At 38.9% G+C, this 17,910-nt stretch overlaps 1 protein-coding gene across 5 annotated transcripts in view; it reads right to left on the bottom strand.

Moving 5' to 3' along the window:
* The window catches only part of ap1b1 (adaptor related protein complex 1 subunit beta 1), a 107,153-nt gene that overhangs the window by 60,201 nt on the left and 29,042 nt on the right, over positions 1 to 17,910 (bottom strand). For all 5 annotated transcript variants that reach the window (XR_015072307.1, XM_085961494.1, XM_085961490.1 and 2 more), the window contains exons 6-8: positions 5,206 to 5,396; positions 4,561 to 4,782; positions 1,483 to 1,603 (exon numbers count right to left, since the gene is read on the bottom strand). Coding sequence is in view for 4 of the 5 variants with exons in the window: in XM_085961494.1 (XP_085817620.1) it covers positions 1,483 to 1,603; positions 4,561 to 4,782; positions 5,206 to 5,396 (534 nt within the window). In the remaining variant the exon portion in view is untranslated. The remainder of the gene's footprint in view (positions 1 to 1,482; positions 1,604 to 4,560; positions 4,783 to 5,205; positions 5,397 to 17,910) is intronic.

Raw genomic sequence — 17,910 nt, 5'->3', positions numbered from 1 at the left:
TTTGTCCGTATTAAATTGGGATAGTGTGTAATCGCCAAAACTGCATCAGGTGAGACACAATATAATGGTGTCCTCAAAGCAACCTGGTATCACTATTTCTTTTTTTTTTATATAAACATAGCCACTGATTAACACACCAATGCTCGCCTGGCTTCCACTAGAGTTAAATTTCAGTTTAAAAAGCGAGAGGCAACCAGCCCAAAAGTTAAAAAAGTGCAATAATTTGTCAGCTTTGGCACCTGTTCATTACATCACATCACTGTTGCCTGCATGTGGATTTCTGCAACTTAAAAAGCAACATTTGCTTCTCAATTTTAGTAATAAACATTTGATTAACTATTAAAGTTCTTTGGCAGTTTTAAAATCCTCTCTTAACTATCAAGTTCACATTGCATTAATTTAGAGACCCTAGCATTTTCACTGAACCAAGAGACTTCTTTGTGAGATTATAACATAGGTCAAGCTAGCTTAACAAGAATACATTCAATAAATAAGACCCAATTGCTACAGAAAGTGATGCTGGAAAATTATAGTTTGAGACCTGTGGAACTGGCAGCTTTCCATTGCGATTAGCAGAATGGATCAATTCCTAAAGGCTACTGCAGTATCCAAGGAACTTTCTCATTCTCAATTAAATAGTGCACAATTATTCCAAAAGGATTTCAAAGCTGCACTCTTGTCACTGGGTTGAAAAAAACAAGCCAAACCACATAGTTTCAGTGATAAAATAAAAATATAAATAAACCAGTTACAATAAAATAAGCTTAGTAGTAACAAGGAAATATGCAACCTAGGTCTTGTATCCTTAATCTAATTTTACTGTAAATCACCATCAGATGGTCAAATGGCATCGGAGCAACATAAAAATGAATACCAATTTGTACCCAATACCCTTTTCCTATCTGAAAGGATGACTCAGCGCCTCTATGAAAACAGGCCAGCGAAGTCTATATGTAATTACAGGCCACTCAAATGTAAGCATTTGTTGCCAGTCAACTTCACTTTGAAAATTATGTTAACGTTTATGACCAATAACAATATGCCCAAGGAGCGCATTGAAAAAAAGCATAATCTGTAGATGTAGTAGGTTAGATATCTGAAAGGGGTTATTTGAGGGGGATGGGGGGAAAAAGAGTTACAAAGCAGTTCAAACATATAAATCGGGCTAAAAAGCATTAGATGCACAGTATTCCAAACACACCCTTTTCTAATCAAAATAGAATTACTGTACATTCACAGTTTCCAATCATACATAAAACATGCCTTTGTGTCCGAATTATCCATTGTGCAAGCAAAATATAACTTCATGCTTTAAAAAGTGGATATAGTTGCTTCATTAAAGTGAACTCAATTTGAAAACAATGTATGCACAGTTGATACATGGCCATAGATTAAAACATCGAGCAGTTAATTAAGGTTGTATTCCCATAAAAGAATGTTAACATAATTCAGACTTGAGCACAGCACATTTCAGTTACAGACCTGTGCAATGTTGGCTTGAGAAGCCAAACGAATCATAATGTCCAGTTTTTCCAGTTTCACATAAATTGGATCATTGTATTTCACAAAGAAAACCTTCATTTCATGCTTAAGAATCTCAGGCCTGTAAAAAAAAAAGGAAACCCTAGTACAAAAGTAACAGATTTTTTTTATTTTTTATTCCTAGCTCCTGTAATAACATTTTTCAATACCGGTCTTCAATTAAGAAATGAAGCATCAAGCATTAGTAGATGGCATAAAGAAATGTCACACAGTGTGGACAATTAAGTTTGCGTGTATATCTAAGTAAGCAACAACTGTGAATCATTTTGCAACAGGACCAGTGGGCAGCGTGGATTGCCATTAGCAAGAGCATCCATAAAATTTTATGCAAGTTTATACTACTGTCGTCTACAGTATGAGCTTGAAAGTACACTACTTAAGCCCACTGTATTCGTTCCACCCAGCTCGCATACAATTGTCAGAGAAATTATAGCGCAGAAGGAGGCCATTCCGCCCACTGCACCTGTACCAGTGCTAGCTCTTCAACTGGAGCTAGCTATGCTAATATTTCAGATGGTGAACTACCACCGTTAGGTTACACAACCGACTGTAAGAAGAGCTACTTAAAACATCTATCCTGATGTGAACAAGATCACCAGCTGGAATGTTAACCAGCATTTATTCTTTTCAGAACAGACGCATATTTTCAGCATTTCGTGTTTTTATTTTTTATTTCCAGAATTTGCAACTTTGCAAGGAAAAACCTGCATTCTGATTAACTATGCAGGATTCAATATAATGTCACCTGTGCAGTATGTACACATCTCATTGTGTAGACCAAGGAACAGTCAGGAATCAGTAGTCACACACAATCTTTCAACTGGAAAATCAGGTTTAAAGCAGCTTCACAGCAAAGAAAAACTGAACTTTAATGTCTTGTCATTTTGTTAATATTTATCCAATTTGCAGAATGTATTTGAAAGAGACACTTGTAACTGGTTGGGATATAGCATAAAAAGTGATTTAAATCACAACTATACAAATGCATGTTTATTTTATATAAAATTCTTGCCTATTCTGAGATAAACTGAACAAAATTATCTTCCCACAGACCATTAGTGGTTTAAAAATAAAATCACAACTATTTGCTATCCGAGAACACACCATGGTCATAGAATGTTGTCCATTACTTCAGTTAGGACCGTTTTGGTACTGTGGTGTGGCAGAAACTTGATTGCAGAGATTTAAACATGGGGTTGCGGGAAAGATAAGGAGCAACATTGCGTTCAAGGACTGGAGAGGGGGTGGTAGCTTGCAAGGACAGAAGGGAGTGTTTTTTTTTTTTTATAAAAGGTGGTGGAAATGATGAAAGCAGTTTTGAAAAGGAGCAGGGCAGTAGTTGAGGAGAGAGAACTATTTACAATGTCAATTCTCCCCACAGATATATTCATTTCATTCTTTAGCAATTCCAATCACACCACAGGCTAAATGTCATCCAGCATTACCTGTTCGAGGGCTCTTATCATTTCACCCTTTGCCCAAGTCATCTTACTTCTTATGAATCACAAGTGTATGTCCAATAATAATCAGCTTGCATGGGGGCCAAGAAAAGAAACCGAGTGTCAGCAGTTTAGTGGGAATGGAGTCAAGGAAGAGGGTGTGGATCTCATGGACGAAATGAGCAGAGAGAGAATAAGGAGACAGAAAGAGAAAGATGCAGGGTCAAGGCTAAGGCAGGGGGCTATGGAAGGTTTGGCTTGGTGGGAAAAGGGAGGAAACAGTCTCAACCTTAGTGACAAAGAAGTCCCCGAGTTCCTCGCACTTACTGTTGGAGGCGAGGGTGGACGGGGCAGGGGAGAGGGGTTTAAAGAAACGGTTGGTAGTGGGGGTTACCTCTGCTCTCCAAGATGATCCTGGGGTAGTGGGTGGTTTTTGGCAGAGGAGAGTGCAGCCTAATAGCACTTGACGTGGTCCAGCCAGAACTGTTGATGGGTGGCTAAATCCGTTGTAGGCCACATATACTCAAGTCTGCATCCTTTGGACTTCGGGAGCTCAAAAAGGGGGCCATACCAGGGGGAATTACTATGATGAGAGTGTGCAAGGGTTTTGCAGGAGACAAGGGCATCAATAGGTAGAACTGTGTAGCTAGCTATCTGGATAGGCTTTCAAATCCAGAAAAGTCTGGTTACCAACTAGAATATTGTGTCCATGGAGGCAAGAGATGTTAGCAATGAAAAATTACACTTTATTTCAGCATCGAGCAGCCCTTGGTTACATAGAGTGTTTAGATGCGCCCCAATTTAACACCTCCAACTGTAAAATTTTCCATTTCCCATACCATCCTGCGCCGAAAATCCGATTCAGACAGGTACTAGATAATAGCGAGCAAGTTTTACTTAAACTACCAACAAAAATCAAGAATGACTACATTACATGTATGGATCAATTAGTTGTAGTTTGAAGAGTTACTAATTTACTGTAAGACAACCAATTGTGCATAAAATTATGTAAAATCCATATAGTTTTACACAAAGGAAGAAAAGAGCTGCATTTATCTAGTATCTTTCATACGTTCAGGACATCCCAAAGTACTTCACAACCAGTGACTTATTTTGAAGTGGTCATTGTTGTTTTGCAGGCAAACACAGCAGCAAATTTGTACACGGCAAGATAATGAATGACCAACTAATCTGCTTTGCTGGTATTAGGAGAATTCCCTGCTCTTCAAAAAAGTGCTATGGGGTCTTTGCATCCACCTAAATAAGCAGATAAGGCCTCATCCAAAAGGTGGCATGTCAGACAATGCAGCACACCTTCAGTTCGGCACTGAAATGTCAGCGTAGGTTATGTGTTCACATTTTGGATATGGACTTCAACCCACAGCCTTCTGACTCAGTTGAGATTGCTAGCACTGAGCCAAAAGAAGAAATTGTAAGTACAACTGCCAAAAATGGTAAGATTTCTTCCCTCAATGTTTGTATTTTAATACTGTAGATTAAAGTGTTCCTGGTAACTTAGGTGCCTTGTTACAGAATCACTCCTTTTCCACAAAAACTGCAATCACATAGTACAATGTACCTTTTCTGTACAATGAGGTTGATGTTCCTGAGGGCCACATATTGGAGCTCTGGTTCTGCAGACAGCAGTGTTACTAGTGGGGGTGCCAGTTTCTTCAGCAAAGTGCCATAGTAATCCAAGTCCTTTGACAACATTTCCATGAATTTCATCAGAACTTTTACAGCGGACAGGACAACAGCCGAGTTAGCGTGAGATAAACGCGGTGTCACACGCTCACAGATGCTATTGGACAAGAGATTCTGGTTAAATTACAGTTAAGGGCCACAATATTTTAACTTCCACATTTTGCACATTATGCATCATTCTGAAATACAGGACTGAAAGATTAATATTTTCAACTTTAGCAAGGTTTTAATAATGGAATTACAAATAACTTTCTGTAAGATGCCCAATTACTAGTTTAAAAAATTCAGATTATTGTTGCAAGTTCTATTTATTAAAAAACTATCTTGGACCAATTTTCTTCAAGTGATTGAAAAGATAAAACATTTACGAAGGAATAAAAACAGCAACATTACTAAATGTAATTTTAACTTGCACCATTAGGTGATTAAAATTGGCAATAGGTATAAACATTAGTAAAACAAGTATAATTTTACTCGACGGTAAGCAAAAATTTCGAGCAGTCACTTCTGACAGTTTTACCTTTGAGCCTCTCGGTCATCTTTTGGACTATAATTGGCTAAACAATCGAGGATAAAGATCTGTCCCCATTCAGTACATTCATTTAAGGCTGTTAAAAGCTTGTTGATAGTCTGAGGGTTGAGGTCTAATAAGTTGCTATTTGGATGGGACTCTGCAATCTCTGACAGAGCTGCCACAGCATTTGCCACCACCTGCAGATTAGAGAGAGTTAGGGTCATTTAGTTAAGAGAACACATCCACGTCAGAATGACTTAAAAAAAATTGGTCCGAACATGTTTTGGGGCTCCAGCATTTGGACATTTAAACCAGGCTTAAAATTTTTGGTCACCATTACAAGGGTTCCAAGTTGTATTGAACAGTTCATTGTTTTATTTGGGAAAAGGTAAAAAGAAACCTTCAGGTAGGTCAAAGGAAACAGCATCGGCTTGATTTTAACTTTACCCTACAAAGACAGAGTAAGTCATTTAAAAATAAGAATCCCTGAAATTCTTCAGCTTTAAAAAAAATTGGATTCTGTAATACCCATGAATACCGTAATATCTTGCCTCTTGCGTATAGCAGCACTTCCTATAAATGTCACACGCCCTGAAACACTTTCCCTATCACACTTTGTTGATAACAATCCTACTGATACAAGAGTGCAAGCAATGGCATAAGAGATCTGTTAATATTGATTTAAACACATTGCGGGTCACATCTGTATGCTGATTGGATAGGAATTGGTTCATGTAAAATCTTAATATGCGCTTAAATTATTTAGCACAGCCCAAAAGTAGACTGTTTGAATGAGACATCAAGTATCACAATTACGTGCACACCACTGAATCTCATCAGCTGGTCACAGAAAGTAACCCACATTGTGACCATGAAACTATCAGATTGTTGTAAATCTATTGTATCAAACCCAACTGGTTCATTGTGTGTAACCCTTTACCCTGTAGTGACTTTACTTGCTGCTACAACTTTTAATAAAATTCTCGTGCCTATAATCACGTCAACTTAGGATTTACTGAACAGCAGCAGGCTGGCAAATGAACTGTTCCAGCAGCTCTCCATTTGTAGTCAAATGACGACCTGTTTTTGTGCCATTAGAATCAGCTACTTCCCAATACTACTGGGCATTTGTGATTGAAAGATCGAGAGAAATTATTTGACAGATAAACCATTGTATTTAATGTTATACAAATACCCATCTTCAAGAGTTCTGATGGTGGAAGAAAGCTAATTAATGCAGAACACTATTACAAGAAAACAGTGTAGCTGTTTGGAGGTATGTACCCAAAGGACATGTTAATTCACAGAGCATTTAAAATATGTGCAGGTCATTTCTTTGAACAGTATTCAGCTGGGGCACCAAGAGAAAAGTATTCAGAACTAAAGAATCATATTGTAGAGTCAAAGCCCATTATAGATGCTGTAGCCATAGTGATAAGGTACTGGGTAGCAGTAGTAATAAATATCTTTAACAAGTGTACTATAAATTCCAATACTGCTACAGATTTCTCTCCCCACCCCTGACATTTACATTACTAAAAATTGTACACAATTTATTACAAAACTGCTCAGTGCAATCCCCAGACTACACAAGCAAGATCAGATGTCCATAAAATGAGAAACTGCACAGGCTTGCTTGCACCCTACACACTATGTTGCAATATATTGGTACACTACACTGAGCCACAATTTATTGGCTGCTTACCTTACTGGTTAACAAGCTGGATTACATGGCAAGTCTGTGCAAGTCTCATTTACTGTCATAACATTTGTTTACTGCAAGATTTCTTCCAATTTTAATTGATTCCTTTAATAATAATTTCTAAAATTAATTTGCTCTTCCTCTTCTGTTTTTCAGTCAATCTTCTTAATAGATGCTCTTGCCTTACTCTCAAGCTCCTCTAGTATATACCCTTGAACTAGCTCGCCAACATAAGCACAAAATCGTTGGGCTTTCACAATAGCTGCAACAGCTCAACATGACGGTAAACAGATTTGAACTGTTAACCAGATTAAAAACAGCTATCAAAACTATATTTATAATGACATGTATTCAGATCATTTTTCATTTAAAAAATCACATTTGATATAGGCCAGGACAGCATTCAAGACGAGAGAGGTACTAATCTATATACATTTGATGATACAGGCCAGGACAGCTTGGTAATAAGTCATCCCTTATCCTAATGCAGTCAAGGTGAACGAGGTACTAATCTGTCAATCAGTCAAAGCTTTCAGGCTTGCAGGGGTAACTTTACCATGAAAAATCTTTTGGAAATGAAATAATCAGTGATCAAAATAATGGACTGAATTTTCCAGGGTGGTAGCGGGCGCGATTGGTGGTGAGTCGGGTGGGAAAGTTGTTATTTTTCACAGCGGGTCAGGAACCCGCTGTCATCTTGCTCCCATGTGCCTTTCCCACAGGCTAGTCAGCCATTGTGGAGCTGACATGACTGGCAGGGGACCTAATTGAGATTATCAGGTAGTTGACAGGCACTTAAGAGCCTTTTTTCCCCCACTTACTTTTTTAATTTTCCTGCATGGCCACGAGATTCACGCAGCTCAGGAACCACGTCTGTCAACCTGAGGCACGAGTTCCATGGCCATTGCTCCAGCTGATTACTTAACAGCATGGAAAACAGACCAAATCAAAAACATGTTGATTACATCAGCTAACAGATTGATGGAGATTCTGTTCTACTTGAAAAGCTACTGGTAAATGTTAATTCAGAAATTCCTGAAGGGATGTGAATGCTGAAGACTCCCATCCTACCCTGGATGATGAGGGAAATACATTTTTCACTGGCCATTCTTGGCTGTTGCCTTCCAACTCAACAGTAATGGCAGTGAATTGATCGGCACTATAAAAAATGCCAGATACCATTTCAATACATTTTTGTGTTGTTTCTGATCAGATTTTTCTCAGTATATACTGTGATTGTCCAGTTACAGATTAAATCAAGTCAGCAAATGTAGCAATTTCATTCTCATCACTCATTCCACTGGTTCAATTTGCCTTCAGTCCCTGAATATAACTAATGTAATCTTTCAGTCTGAGACTTTGGGGATGAATTTCTGCAGAGGTTCTCTCACTTGTCCATTGTTAACTTCAACAAAGAGCTGCAAAAACCCCAGAAAGACATAAGCACCACTTACATAAGATTGTGAATTCACCCCTTTACAATTACATTTAAAATCTGCTTAAATTTTATATATTACCTATACACACATTTTATTTGTACCAGTTACTGATACAAAAGTCTATAGATGTGACTAAAGCACCACTAACTTCCCAATTAATGTACTTTTTAAATTATGCTCTTGATTGTATTTGTAGATGGAATCATACTAATGATAATATTTAAATATTTGTCACTCATATATAACTTTCATTATATTATTGTAAAGATTCAACACCCACTATGTTAGATTAAACTTAAAATTTAATGTGGCAATGGTTCCTTTAAGGATCCCGGCTGAAAACACATCATGAATGACATCACCAGACCCGCTCCATCTCATTGGGCCGGGTAACCGGCTGGGCGAGCTCAATAGGCCTCATTAAGGCAAGTTCATTTTCTACAACGGGATGGAGCCAGCAGCGGGGTCACATCAGCTGCACCGGACCCGCCAAGGTAAAGAAAATTCCGGCCAATTATTCCATTGATCAAAAATGAAGAAAGCCTGGATGATAAACTACCTGAACCACTGCAAGGATCAGTGTTAGGTGTTATTACACCTCCAGACTCAGATCATTCCTGATGTAGTTTTCAGGTGAAGTATTTCAAAATCCTGTTCTTTGAAAGAAGAATTTGTAACATTACAACAGCTTTATCTGAAGGTGCTCAGGGGGATCTGATGTATGTAACTAAGTGTCTAAGAACAGGATTTCCCAGGGCATGACAAACACACACCCATCTCAAGCGCAACAACGGAATTTTTTTTAAATCACTTAGAACTCAGCAAAATACCATCTCCATTAAAATGCCTTCTCCCTCACAGGGGCCATCCTGGGAGCACAATGAATCACTGACATTTGTTAATGGATACACTTTTTCTTTTAATAAAAGTGCCTTGAAAACATATCCTCCTGCTGTAAGCAAGCAAGCAACTTCTTGGATTCACTGAGGAAATAAGGTTTAGGATTTAGTTTGTAACCTGAAACATCACTGAAGGGATGCAAAGAGTGTTTCCACGTGCCACTGGGACACAAGTTCATTACCCTGCTTCCTTATGTTAGTCATAAAATGATCAACACCTTTCTGGTTTTAACCAATTGTAGGCCACTTCGAAGGCATAAGAGGAAATCCAAGAAAGCTGGAAGTAAATGACTCCAGTGGAAACAAGATCAAACCATGGTCAAAATTTCATGAGGAAAGGGTACTGGTAATGCAATGTCATTGTTGCACAAGAAAATTCAATATCCAATAATTTGAATTAATCAATGTAAATAAAATGGGAATTTAATACAAAAATAGGAACAGGAGTAGGCCAAAAATAGGAACAGGAGTAGGCCATTTAGCCCCTCGAGCCTGTTTCACCATTCAATGAGATCATGGTTGATCTGCGGCCTAACTCCATTAACCTGCCTTTGCCCAACATCCCTTAATACCTTTGGTTAACAAAAATCTATCAATCTCAGATTTAAAATTAACAATTGATCTAGCATCAATTGCCGTTTGTGGATGAGTTCCAAACTTCTACCACCTTTTGTGTGTATAAGTGTTTCCTAATTTCACTCCTGAAAAAGATCTGGCTCTAATTTTTAGACTCTGCTCCCTAGCCCTAGACTCCCCAACCAGAGGAATAGTTTCTCTCTATCTACCCTATCTGTTCCCCTTAATATCTTGAAAATTTCAATCAAATCACCCCTTAATCCACCTGAAAAAAATTCAGATCATTTGAATGAAGCGACTTAGAATTAAGAGTGGACTGTACACCCATACTAATTGTTGTTCAGCCATCAACTCATCAAGAGATTTGCCCAAGAGGTGCATTGCATCATTTTTGCTCCAGTTCCAAATCTAGCTCTGCAAGTTTTGGATCAAACTAGTGCTTCAGTCAAAAGGCTCCCTTAAAGTAAACGATTTGAGACCACTGCTACAACCTCTAAATAGGTGAACCAAAGCAGCAGCAACAGTGGATGTTAGAAGATCTTCTTTGGAAGAGCAAGTGCCAATGGGGGCAACTTCTGGCAATCTCAAGGTTCCATTGTTATCAAAACCTTCCGGACCAAGGTACCAAATGGGACATTTGTGGAAGAAGTCCAAGACAACATCCGCACCCCACTCCACAGAGTATGAAACTGCCTGGCCGAGAGCCATGTGTTACCATAGCCTGCTGTACCAACTGAAGAAAGACTGGTGGATCATGGAAGAGCCCAATATTATTTTCCTAGTCACAAGGGAATATGACTTCTCCAATGATTTCAAGCAGATTGCTCCTATGACTATGTACTTACTCCATCTTCCTGTGCTATAGGAAGATTGCTGAACCGAAATGCCTCTGCTTTTCAAGTTTGGACTCAATTTCAAAGCGGACTGGTGGTAAACACAGCCATCTAACCTTGAAGGACCATTTCCACCATTGGAAATTGTTCTCAACAAGCTCTTCTGGAGAGCATGACAACCAAGCTTCACAGTCTCAAACTGTATCTCAGAGGAAGATGATGAATATATTTTGGATCACCACCAATTAGTAGAAAGCTCATGCAGGGCAGATAAAATGTAAACTCATACAAGAAAAGCTCTGTTTATACTAGCGTATAGTTTATTTCCAGTTGGATAAAAGAAATTGAAGCATTTGTCCTGTTGTCAAGCAAAAATAGAAGCAACAAACATTAAAATGCAGTTTCATACCAGTATCTTGCTGATATAATCAGAATAGGACAATGGTATTGGTATCCAATTAGTATTTTCAGTATAGAAGCTGCCCAGTGTTACTGCTCAAATGTTTCATCTAGCCATCCACATAGGTACAGCGATATAGCTTTGTAGGAATCATATAGGAATGTGCTTCAGTTTAATATGCCACCTCTGGTGTCATTACATCTGTAGTAAAAACTGTTGTAATTTTTTTTTTTTTAAATCCCTGTTTGTGAACTTTTGCTTTTAGACAGTTGTATTCTATTTAAGGCAGTACATCAGTGTGCCAACATGCTGTGCCATAAAGCAGGATGCATATCTACGAGTCACTACATGGCAAATTTCCAATCTTGGCTGCACTGTCACAGGGAGGTGCTGAGCAGAACTAAGCAGTTGCTTTTGAGAAAGATTTAATTACAAGATAATTTTTTTAATTTTTTATAAAAGGAATGCAATGTCAGGCCTCACGTGTGGCTACTAGCAGGCAGCTAAGGAGAACCTTGGCAGAGAAGTGAGAGGTCATCTACTCAAACATTCTTGGCCAGTATATGGAGCTCAAAATTAAGGAGGGATCGGAAGCAGATACAACCATGAAGGCCAGTACTTCAGCATGGAAACTTTTCAACATACTTTACTTCATGCAAGCGTGAATACCTCATAACTCTCAGAATTACAAAGAGCTTGTTCACCTTTTCCTTCAGAGCAATCTAGATTTAAATATTTTCTTAGTCTTCAAATTAAATTCTGCTCATTTTATTTTTATGTAATGTATAACATTACAAGTTCTCAGTTCTACTGTATCAAATTGTTGTGCAACTAATATTTCTAGACTGCTGAAGCAGACATTAAGAATGATTAATAGCTTAGATGGTGCATGAACACAGTGTCAACAGACAAAATGTCAAGATAAGCTGCATCAGCATACTGCAAGGTGTCCTTGAGTTCAATTATCCCTATAGCAACATCAAAAAAAACATTAAAATGCATTGCCTCCATTACATAATTCAGGCATTTCAAAACACCAGAAAGCTTTTTTCTGAAAAGAATCACTAGCTTACAATGCTGTATTGCTTAAAGGATTCTTGAAGGGTAGCAAGCAGTTGAGCCATTAATATAAATCAAACCTTGTAACAAAATACACTGCTGTTACCAAGGTTCTCTTTAGTTCTGCTAAACCTGAAGTTCCATAAAAGCTGAAGGGACTCAGACCTGGGCAACTACTTTGTTATCCTCATATAAAATAAGCCTTGATCATAGATAAAACAATTAAACAATCCGATTGTAACTGCACTGCTAATTAATACACATGAAAATATGCTGATGTTGAGCTTGATTTTTGCAGTTTTATTCTACTTTTTGCAGGATAGATTTCCTTAAACTTTACCTTTAAGGTGGCTAAATTACTCAAAATGAATACTGGTTTACACTAAACAATGTTTTTTTTAAATGAAGGACAGCACAAGAGAGCATTGTGAGATAGGCAAATATTTGACACTGTATATTCTGCAGAAATACTTATGCAAATTCTCTCAAATATTTGTACCAATTATGTGAATTGAAATGTGAACTCAGGTCACCTCATGTAGACTATGCTGTAAATCATTATAGCACAAGCTAATGTGGAAGAATTCAGAAAGGCCCTTCATTCTAATACTATAGATCTAAAATATATTTTAAAAATCTTTCATCTGTGCACACTTCCCGTCTGCATTACTTGCCCTCCAGTGTTTATGTCACATGGAGTCAATTTACCATATGTCCCCATTTATTATGGATTTTATGCTGATGTATGCAGGTGGCTCTGCAGCAGCTTTCAAACTGTCTGTGCCAGCTTGGCAACCGTCTTGGTTTTTCTTGAAATAATTTTTCCCGTCATAGAACTTCCTTTTAAACTTTATATTTTTGGTTTGTACACCTACATATTCATTTTATTTTTCTTCCCTCTAGATTTCTGCCTCTCCCCATTTAAGCTCCGAAAATGTCACCTGCTCGGAGTCCGTGCTGTTTCAGGCCAGTATGACGAGCCATTCTTGCCTCCCCTCGCTTGTGAAAAGAAGCAATAAACTAAACGGAGTTGTGACATATCAAGGTAAAAATGGTAAATATTGAATATATCCCGTCTTAAAATGCTGTTGCTAGGTGGTACAAAGGGAACTCGATACCGTATCTATGTTAAACCTAACTTGGGGCAGTTTAATTCTCATAGGTTAGACAAGTTTAAACATGCCGCGTCACTGCAATTCTGCTTTTGCAACAGCTTAACTATCATGTTCAACACAAATAACCAAGATTTAATGTTGTTAATCATCAGTGGTAAGTGCAGATCAGATGACAGGGTACCACAAGATCTGAGGATGACATTAGACTCGCCATCTTGGTTGGTAGACTGATTTTAAAGAGTAAAAAAATTGCATTTACATCTCAGCATAATTAAATAAAATGGGATCCAGATTTATTCCCAAGTTACGATTACAAAGGAAACAGAAAATTGAAAAAGATGCTCACTTTTAAATCCTAAATTACTACTGGTTTGCACTACCAAACGATGGCCGATACATTTATTGCAGCATAGTTTAGCTAATCTGCAGTATTTGGTGTCAGTCTGATAGCCTTAACTGCACTAAGATTTCGGTTTGCAGGTAAATGAAAAGCAACAAAGACTGCAGGAACCCAGTCACTGGTCCAAGTACTTACTTTAAAGTGAAGAAAGTCACATTAATATGCTGAGGTGTTTAAAATGAACAAAAGCTACAAGTACTGTCTTATTGCTGTGGAATCATAAGCAAAAGGATACTTGCTTTTTATCCTATGATCTTTCTAGAATGTCGTCTTTCAATTATTTTACTAGATATACTTGCATTTCGATCATTTGATTTTGAACTTCTTGCCGCGTATACAGACAGCAGCTTGAATACCATCTTAGTCTGCTAGATCCTTTAATACTGTAGTAGCACCACCTTGTGGCAGAAATCAAGTACAACAATTCCATCTCATTGCAGTACAGTACTGGATTTCTACTAAAAGATGCCACTAGAGCACTATATGTGGTTAATTCCAATCCTAATAGCAACATATTCATGTCAGGTCTGACTAATTTGAAATAAATTTTAATTTGCTTGACATGATTTTGCAGTTCAGTTCTGCTGAAAAGTCAAACATTTTTGCACTGAACAAGGCAAACAACTAATCCCAAAGATAATTTTTCCTGCTAATTATACATAAAATTAACTCATACCCTTATCGCTCTGCCATCCAATAGCAACTAAGTCCTTTTGTACGTTAGCTATCCAATGCCTATCCGTGAGCACTCACTACTACAGATCACATACAAGAGTTGGAAAAGATGATAAGCAGGAGTCATTAACTTAGCACATTTGAAGTCACGAACTTAGGTAATTGAATATGCTGAGTAGTTGCCACTGGCATCAGTCAAAGTCAGAGTCAATAATTATTTTTCAAAAAGACAAACCAGTCTGATGAAGTAAGTGCAAAGTAATAAAAAAAAGGTGCTTTAAGTTTACTAATTCCATCTACTTTCTATCCTAATCAGGATAGCAGCTAGAAATTTCACCTTTTTAAAGTAATTTTTCTACATAACACAAGGAACAAATTTTCATTTATATAGAGCCTGACCACTTCTCCAGGACATTCCAAGAGTTTTAACACCAATTAATTTCGTTTGTAGTGTAGTCCTGATATGTAGGCAAACATGGCAGCCAATCTGGACAGAGGTTCCGCAAGCAGCAAATGAAGCATCTGGTCAGTTCTGCTGCTTTGGTGGTGATGCAGAGGGAAGAATGTGAAGAGTTGACACGAGGGGAACAGCTGCTCTTTGAATTGTGCAATCGGATTTTTTACGTCCACTTGAACAGGCCGACAGGGCCTCAATTTAATGTGTCATCTAAAGGATGGCATTTTTGACAATGCAGCACTCCCTCAGTACTGCACTGAAGTCGTCAGCCTAGATTTTGTGCTCAAGCTCCAAGTCATGAAGTGGGAATTGAACTCAAGCTTCTGACTTATAGGCAAGTGCACTACCAACAGAGTAATTTAGAAACTTTTTTAATATAATAAAAAAGTTTCCCCCTCATTATCATGGAGAGTGAAGTTTCCAGTGAAGAGACCGGCGATGCACTAAGCAGAATAATCGCCTCCAGTTTGGAAATGCACAGATCATATCTGTGCCGCACTGTGCTTGCTGCTTTAGGCTATCAGCTGCTGGAGTTTACAAAATCTGTAACTTAAGCTTTCATTAACTAGTAACAGTGAATAAACACAGGAAGAGAAACTGCTGTATCAACAAACTGGAAACTACCCTTCTGGGTTCAACACTGGCCTCCTCATGGAAAAATCCATGCCACTGGAATAAGTTACTTTGTGGGAATTGTAATGTATAATTTTTGAAAAGCTCAGCATTTATCTAAAGTTTAAAGTTGAAGCGGAGGTACAAAGCAAGAACATCTGAAAAACTAGATGGCCAGTCAGGAGAATGAACTAGAAGTTAAACACTCGACAGTCTAGAGAAATAAAATACAACAAATGCGTGAAATGTGGAACAAAAACAGAAAATTCTGGAAACACTCAGGTCAGCCAGCATCTATAAAGAAAGGAATAACATGTTAACATTTCAGGTATCTCCCTTAATCAGAACTGGACAAAGGGTTATACCCAAAAACATAGAGATAGGAACAGGAGTAGGCCATTCGGCCCTTCGAGCCTGCTCCGCCATTCAATGAGATCATGGCTGATCTTCGTCTGAGATCATAGCTGATCTTACCAGTTCAGTACCCCGTCCCCGCCTTTTCTCCGTAACCCTTAATCCCCTTAGCCTTCAGAAATATATCCAATTCTCTCTTGAAAATATTTATTGAATTAGCCTTCACAGCCCTCTGTGGCAGGGAATTCCACAGGCTCACCACTCTTTGAGTGAAGAAATTCTTCCTCATCTCTGTTTTAAATGATTTGCCCGCTATTTTTAGACTGTGGCCCCTGGTTCTGTGCTCCCCGGCCATTGGAAACATTCTCTCTGAATTCAGCCTGTCCAGGCCTGCCATAATTTTATATGTTTCGATGAGATCCCCTCTCAATCTTCTAAACTCCAGTGAGTACAAGCCCAAACTATTTAATCTCTCTTCGTAGGTCATTCCCGCCATTCCAGGTATCAGCCTGGTGAATCGCCGTTGCACTCTTTCCATGGCAAGAACATCCTTCCGCAGATGGGGCGACCAAAACTGTACACAATACTCCAGATGCGGTCTCACCAGCACCTTGTACAGCTGTAGTAAGGTATCCCTATTCCTATACTCGAACCCCCTTGATATGAAGGCCAACATACCATTTGCCTTCTTAATCGCCTGTTGCACCTGCATGCTCTCCTTCAGTGACTGGTGCACAAGAACACCCAGGTCCCTCTGCACTTCCCCATCTCCCAATCTATTGCCATTTAGATAATAATCTACCCTCCTGTTTTTACCCCCAAAGTGGATAACCTCGCATTTATCCACATTATAGTGCATCTGCCACGTATCCGCCCATTCCCCCAACCTGTCCAAATCGCACTGTAGCCTCCTGACATCCTCATCAGAGCCCACCCCTCCTCCTAGTTTAGTGTCGTCAGCAAATTTGGAAATATTGCATCCAATTCCCTGATCCAGATCATTTATATATATTGTGAACAGCTGGGGTCCCAGGACAGATCCTTGCGGCACCCCGCTGGTCACTGCCTGCCACTCCGAAAACGAGCCGTTTATTCCAACTCTCTGTTTTCTATCCGCCAGCCAGTTCTCTATCCACGTTAATACTTTGCCCCCAATCCCATGAGCCTTAATTTTGCATGATAATCTTTTGTGTGGAACCTTATCGAAGGCTTTCTGGAAGTCAAGGTACACCACATCCACTGGCTCTCCCCCATCTATTTTACCAGTTACTTCCTCAAAAAATTCCAGCAGATTAGTCAAACACGATTTACCCTTTGTAAATCCATGTTGACTCTGTCCGATCCTTTCCCCATTTGTCAAGTGCTCCGCTATTTTATCCTTAATAATGGACTCTAGCATTTTGCCCACAACCGATGTAAGGCTTACTGGTCTATAATTCCCTGCTTTCTCTCTACCCCCCTTTTTAAATATTGGGGTAACATTAGCTACCCTCCAATCCACGGGTACTGTTCCCGAGTCAATGGAGTTCCGGAAGATGATCCTTAGAGCATCTGCTATCTCCAGGGCCACCTCCTTAAGTACCCTAGGATGTAGTTTATCAGGCCCCAGGGATTTGTCGGCCTTCAGTCCCCTCAACTTACCCAACACCATATCCCTAGAGATACTAATTTCTGTCAGCTCCTCCCTCTCATTAGTCCCTATGTTTGTCGATATTCCTGGGAGGTTATTTGTGTCCTCCTTTGTGAATACAGAACCAAAGTATGAGTTTAATTGGTCTGCCATTTCCTTATTCTCCATTATATATTCTCCCGAATCGGACTGCAAGGGACCGACTTGGGATTTTACCAGTCTTTTCCTCCTGATATACCGATAAAAGCTTTTGCAGTCTGTCTTTATGTTTGCTGCAAGTTTACTTTCGTATTCTATTTTCCCCTTCCTGATTAATCCCTTTGTCCTCTTTTGCTGTATCCTGTACTGCCCCCAATCTTCCGGTCTGGTGCTTTTTTTTGCCAGTTGATATGCCCTTTTTTTTGATTTTATGCTGTCCCTAATTTCCCTCGTTATCCACGGTTGAGTCACCTTTTTAGGTTTATTTTTATGCCAAACCAGTATAAACATGTTCTGGAATTCTTCCATTCTATCTTTGAATGCTTGCCATTGTCTATCCACTGTCAATCCCCCCAGAAACA

Source organism: Somniosus microcephalus, chromosome 19, assembly GCF_052327205.1.
Source record: "Somniosus microcephalus isolate GS21.2 chromosome 19, FLI_Smic_1.0, whole genome shotgun sequence".
NCBI lineage: Eukaryota > Metazoa > Chordata > Chondrichthyes > Squaliformes > Somniosidae > Somniosus > Somniosus microcephalus.
This window is presented reverse-complemented; position numbering and strand designations above follow the sequence as displayed.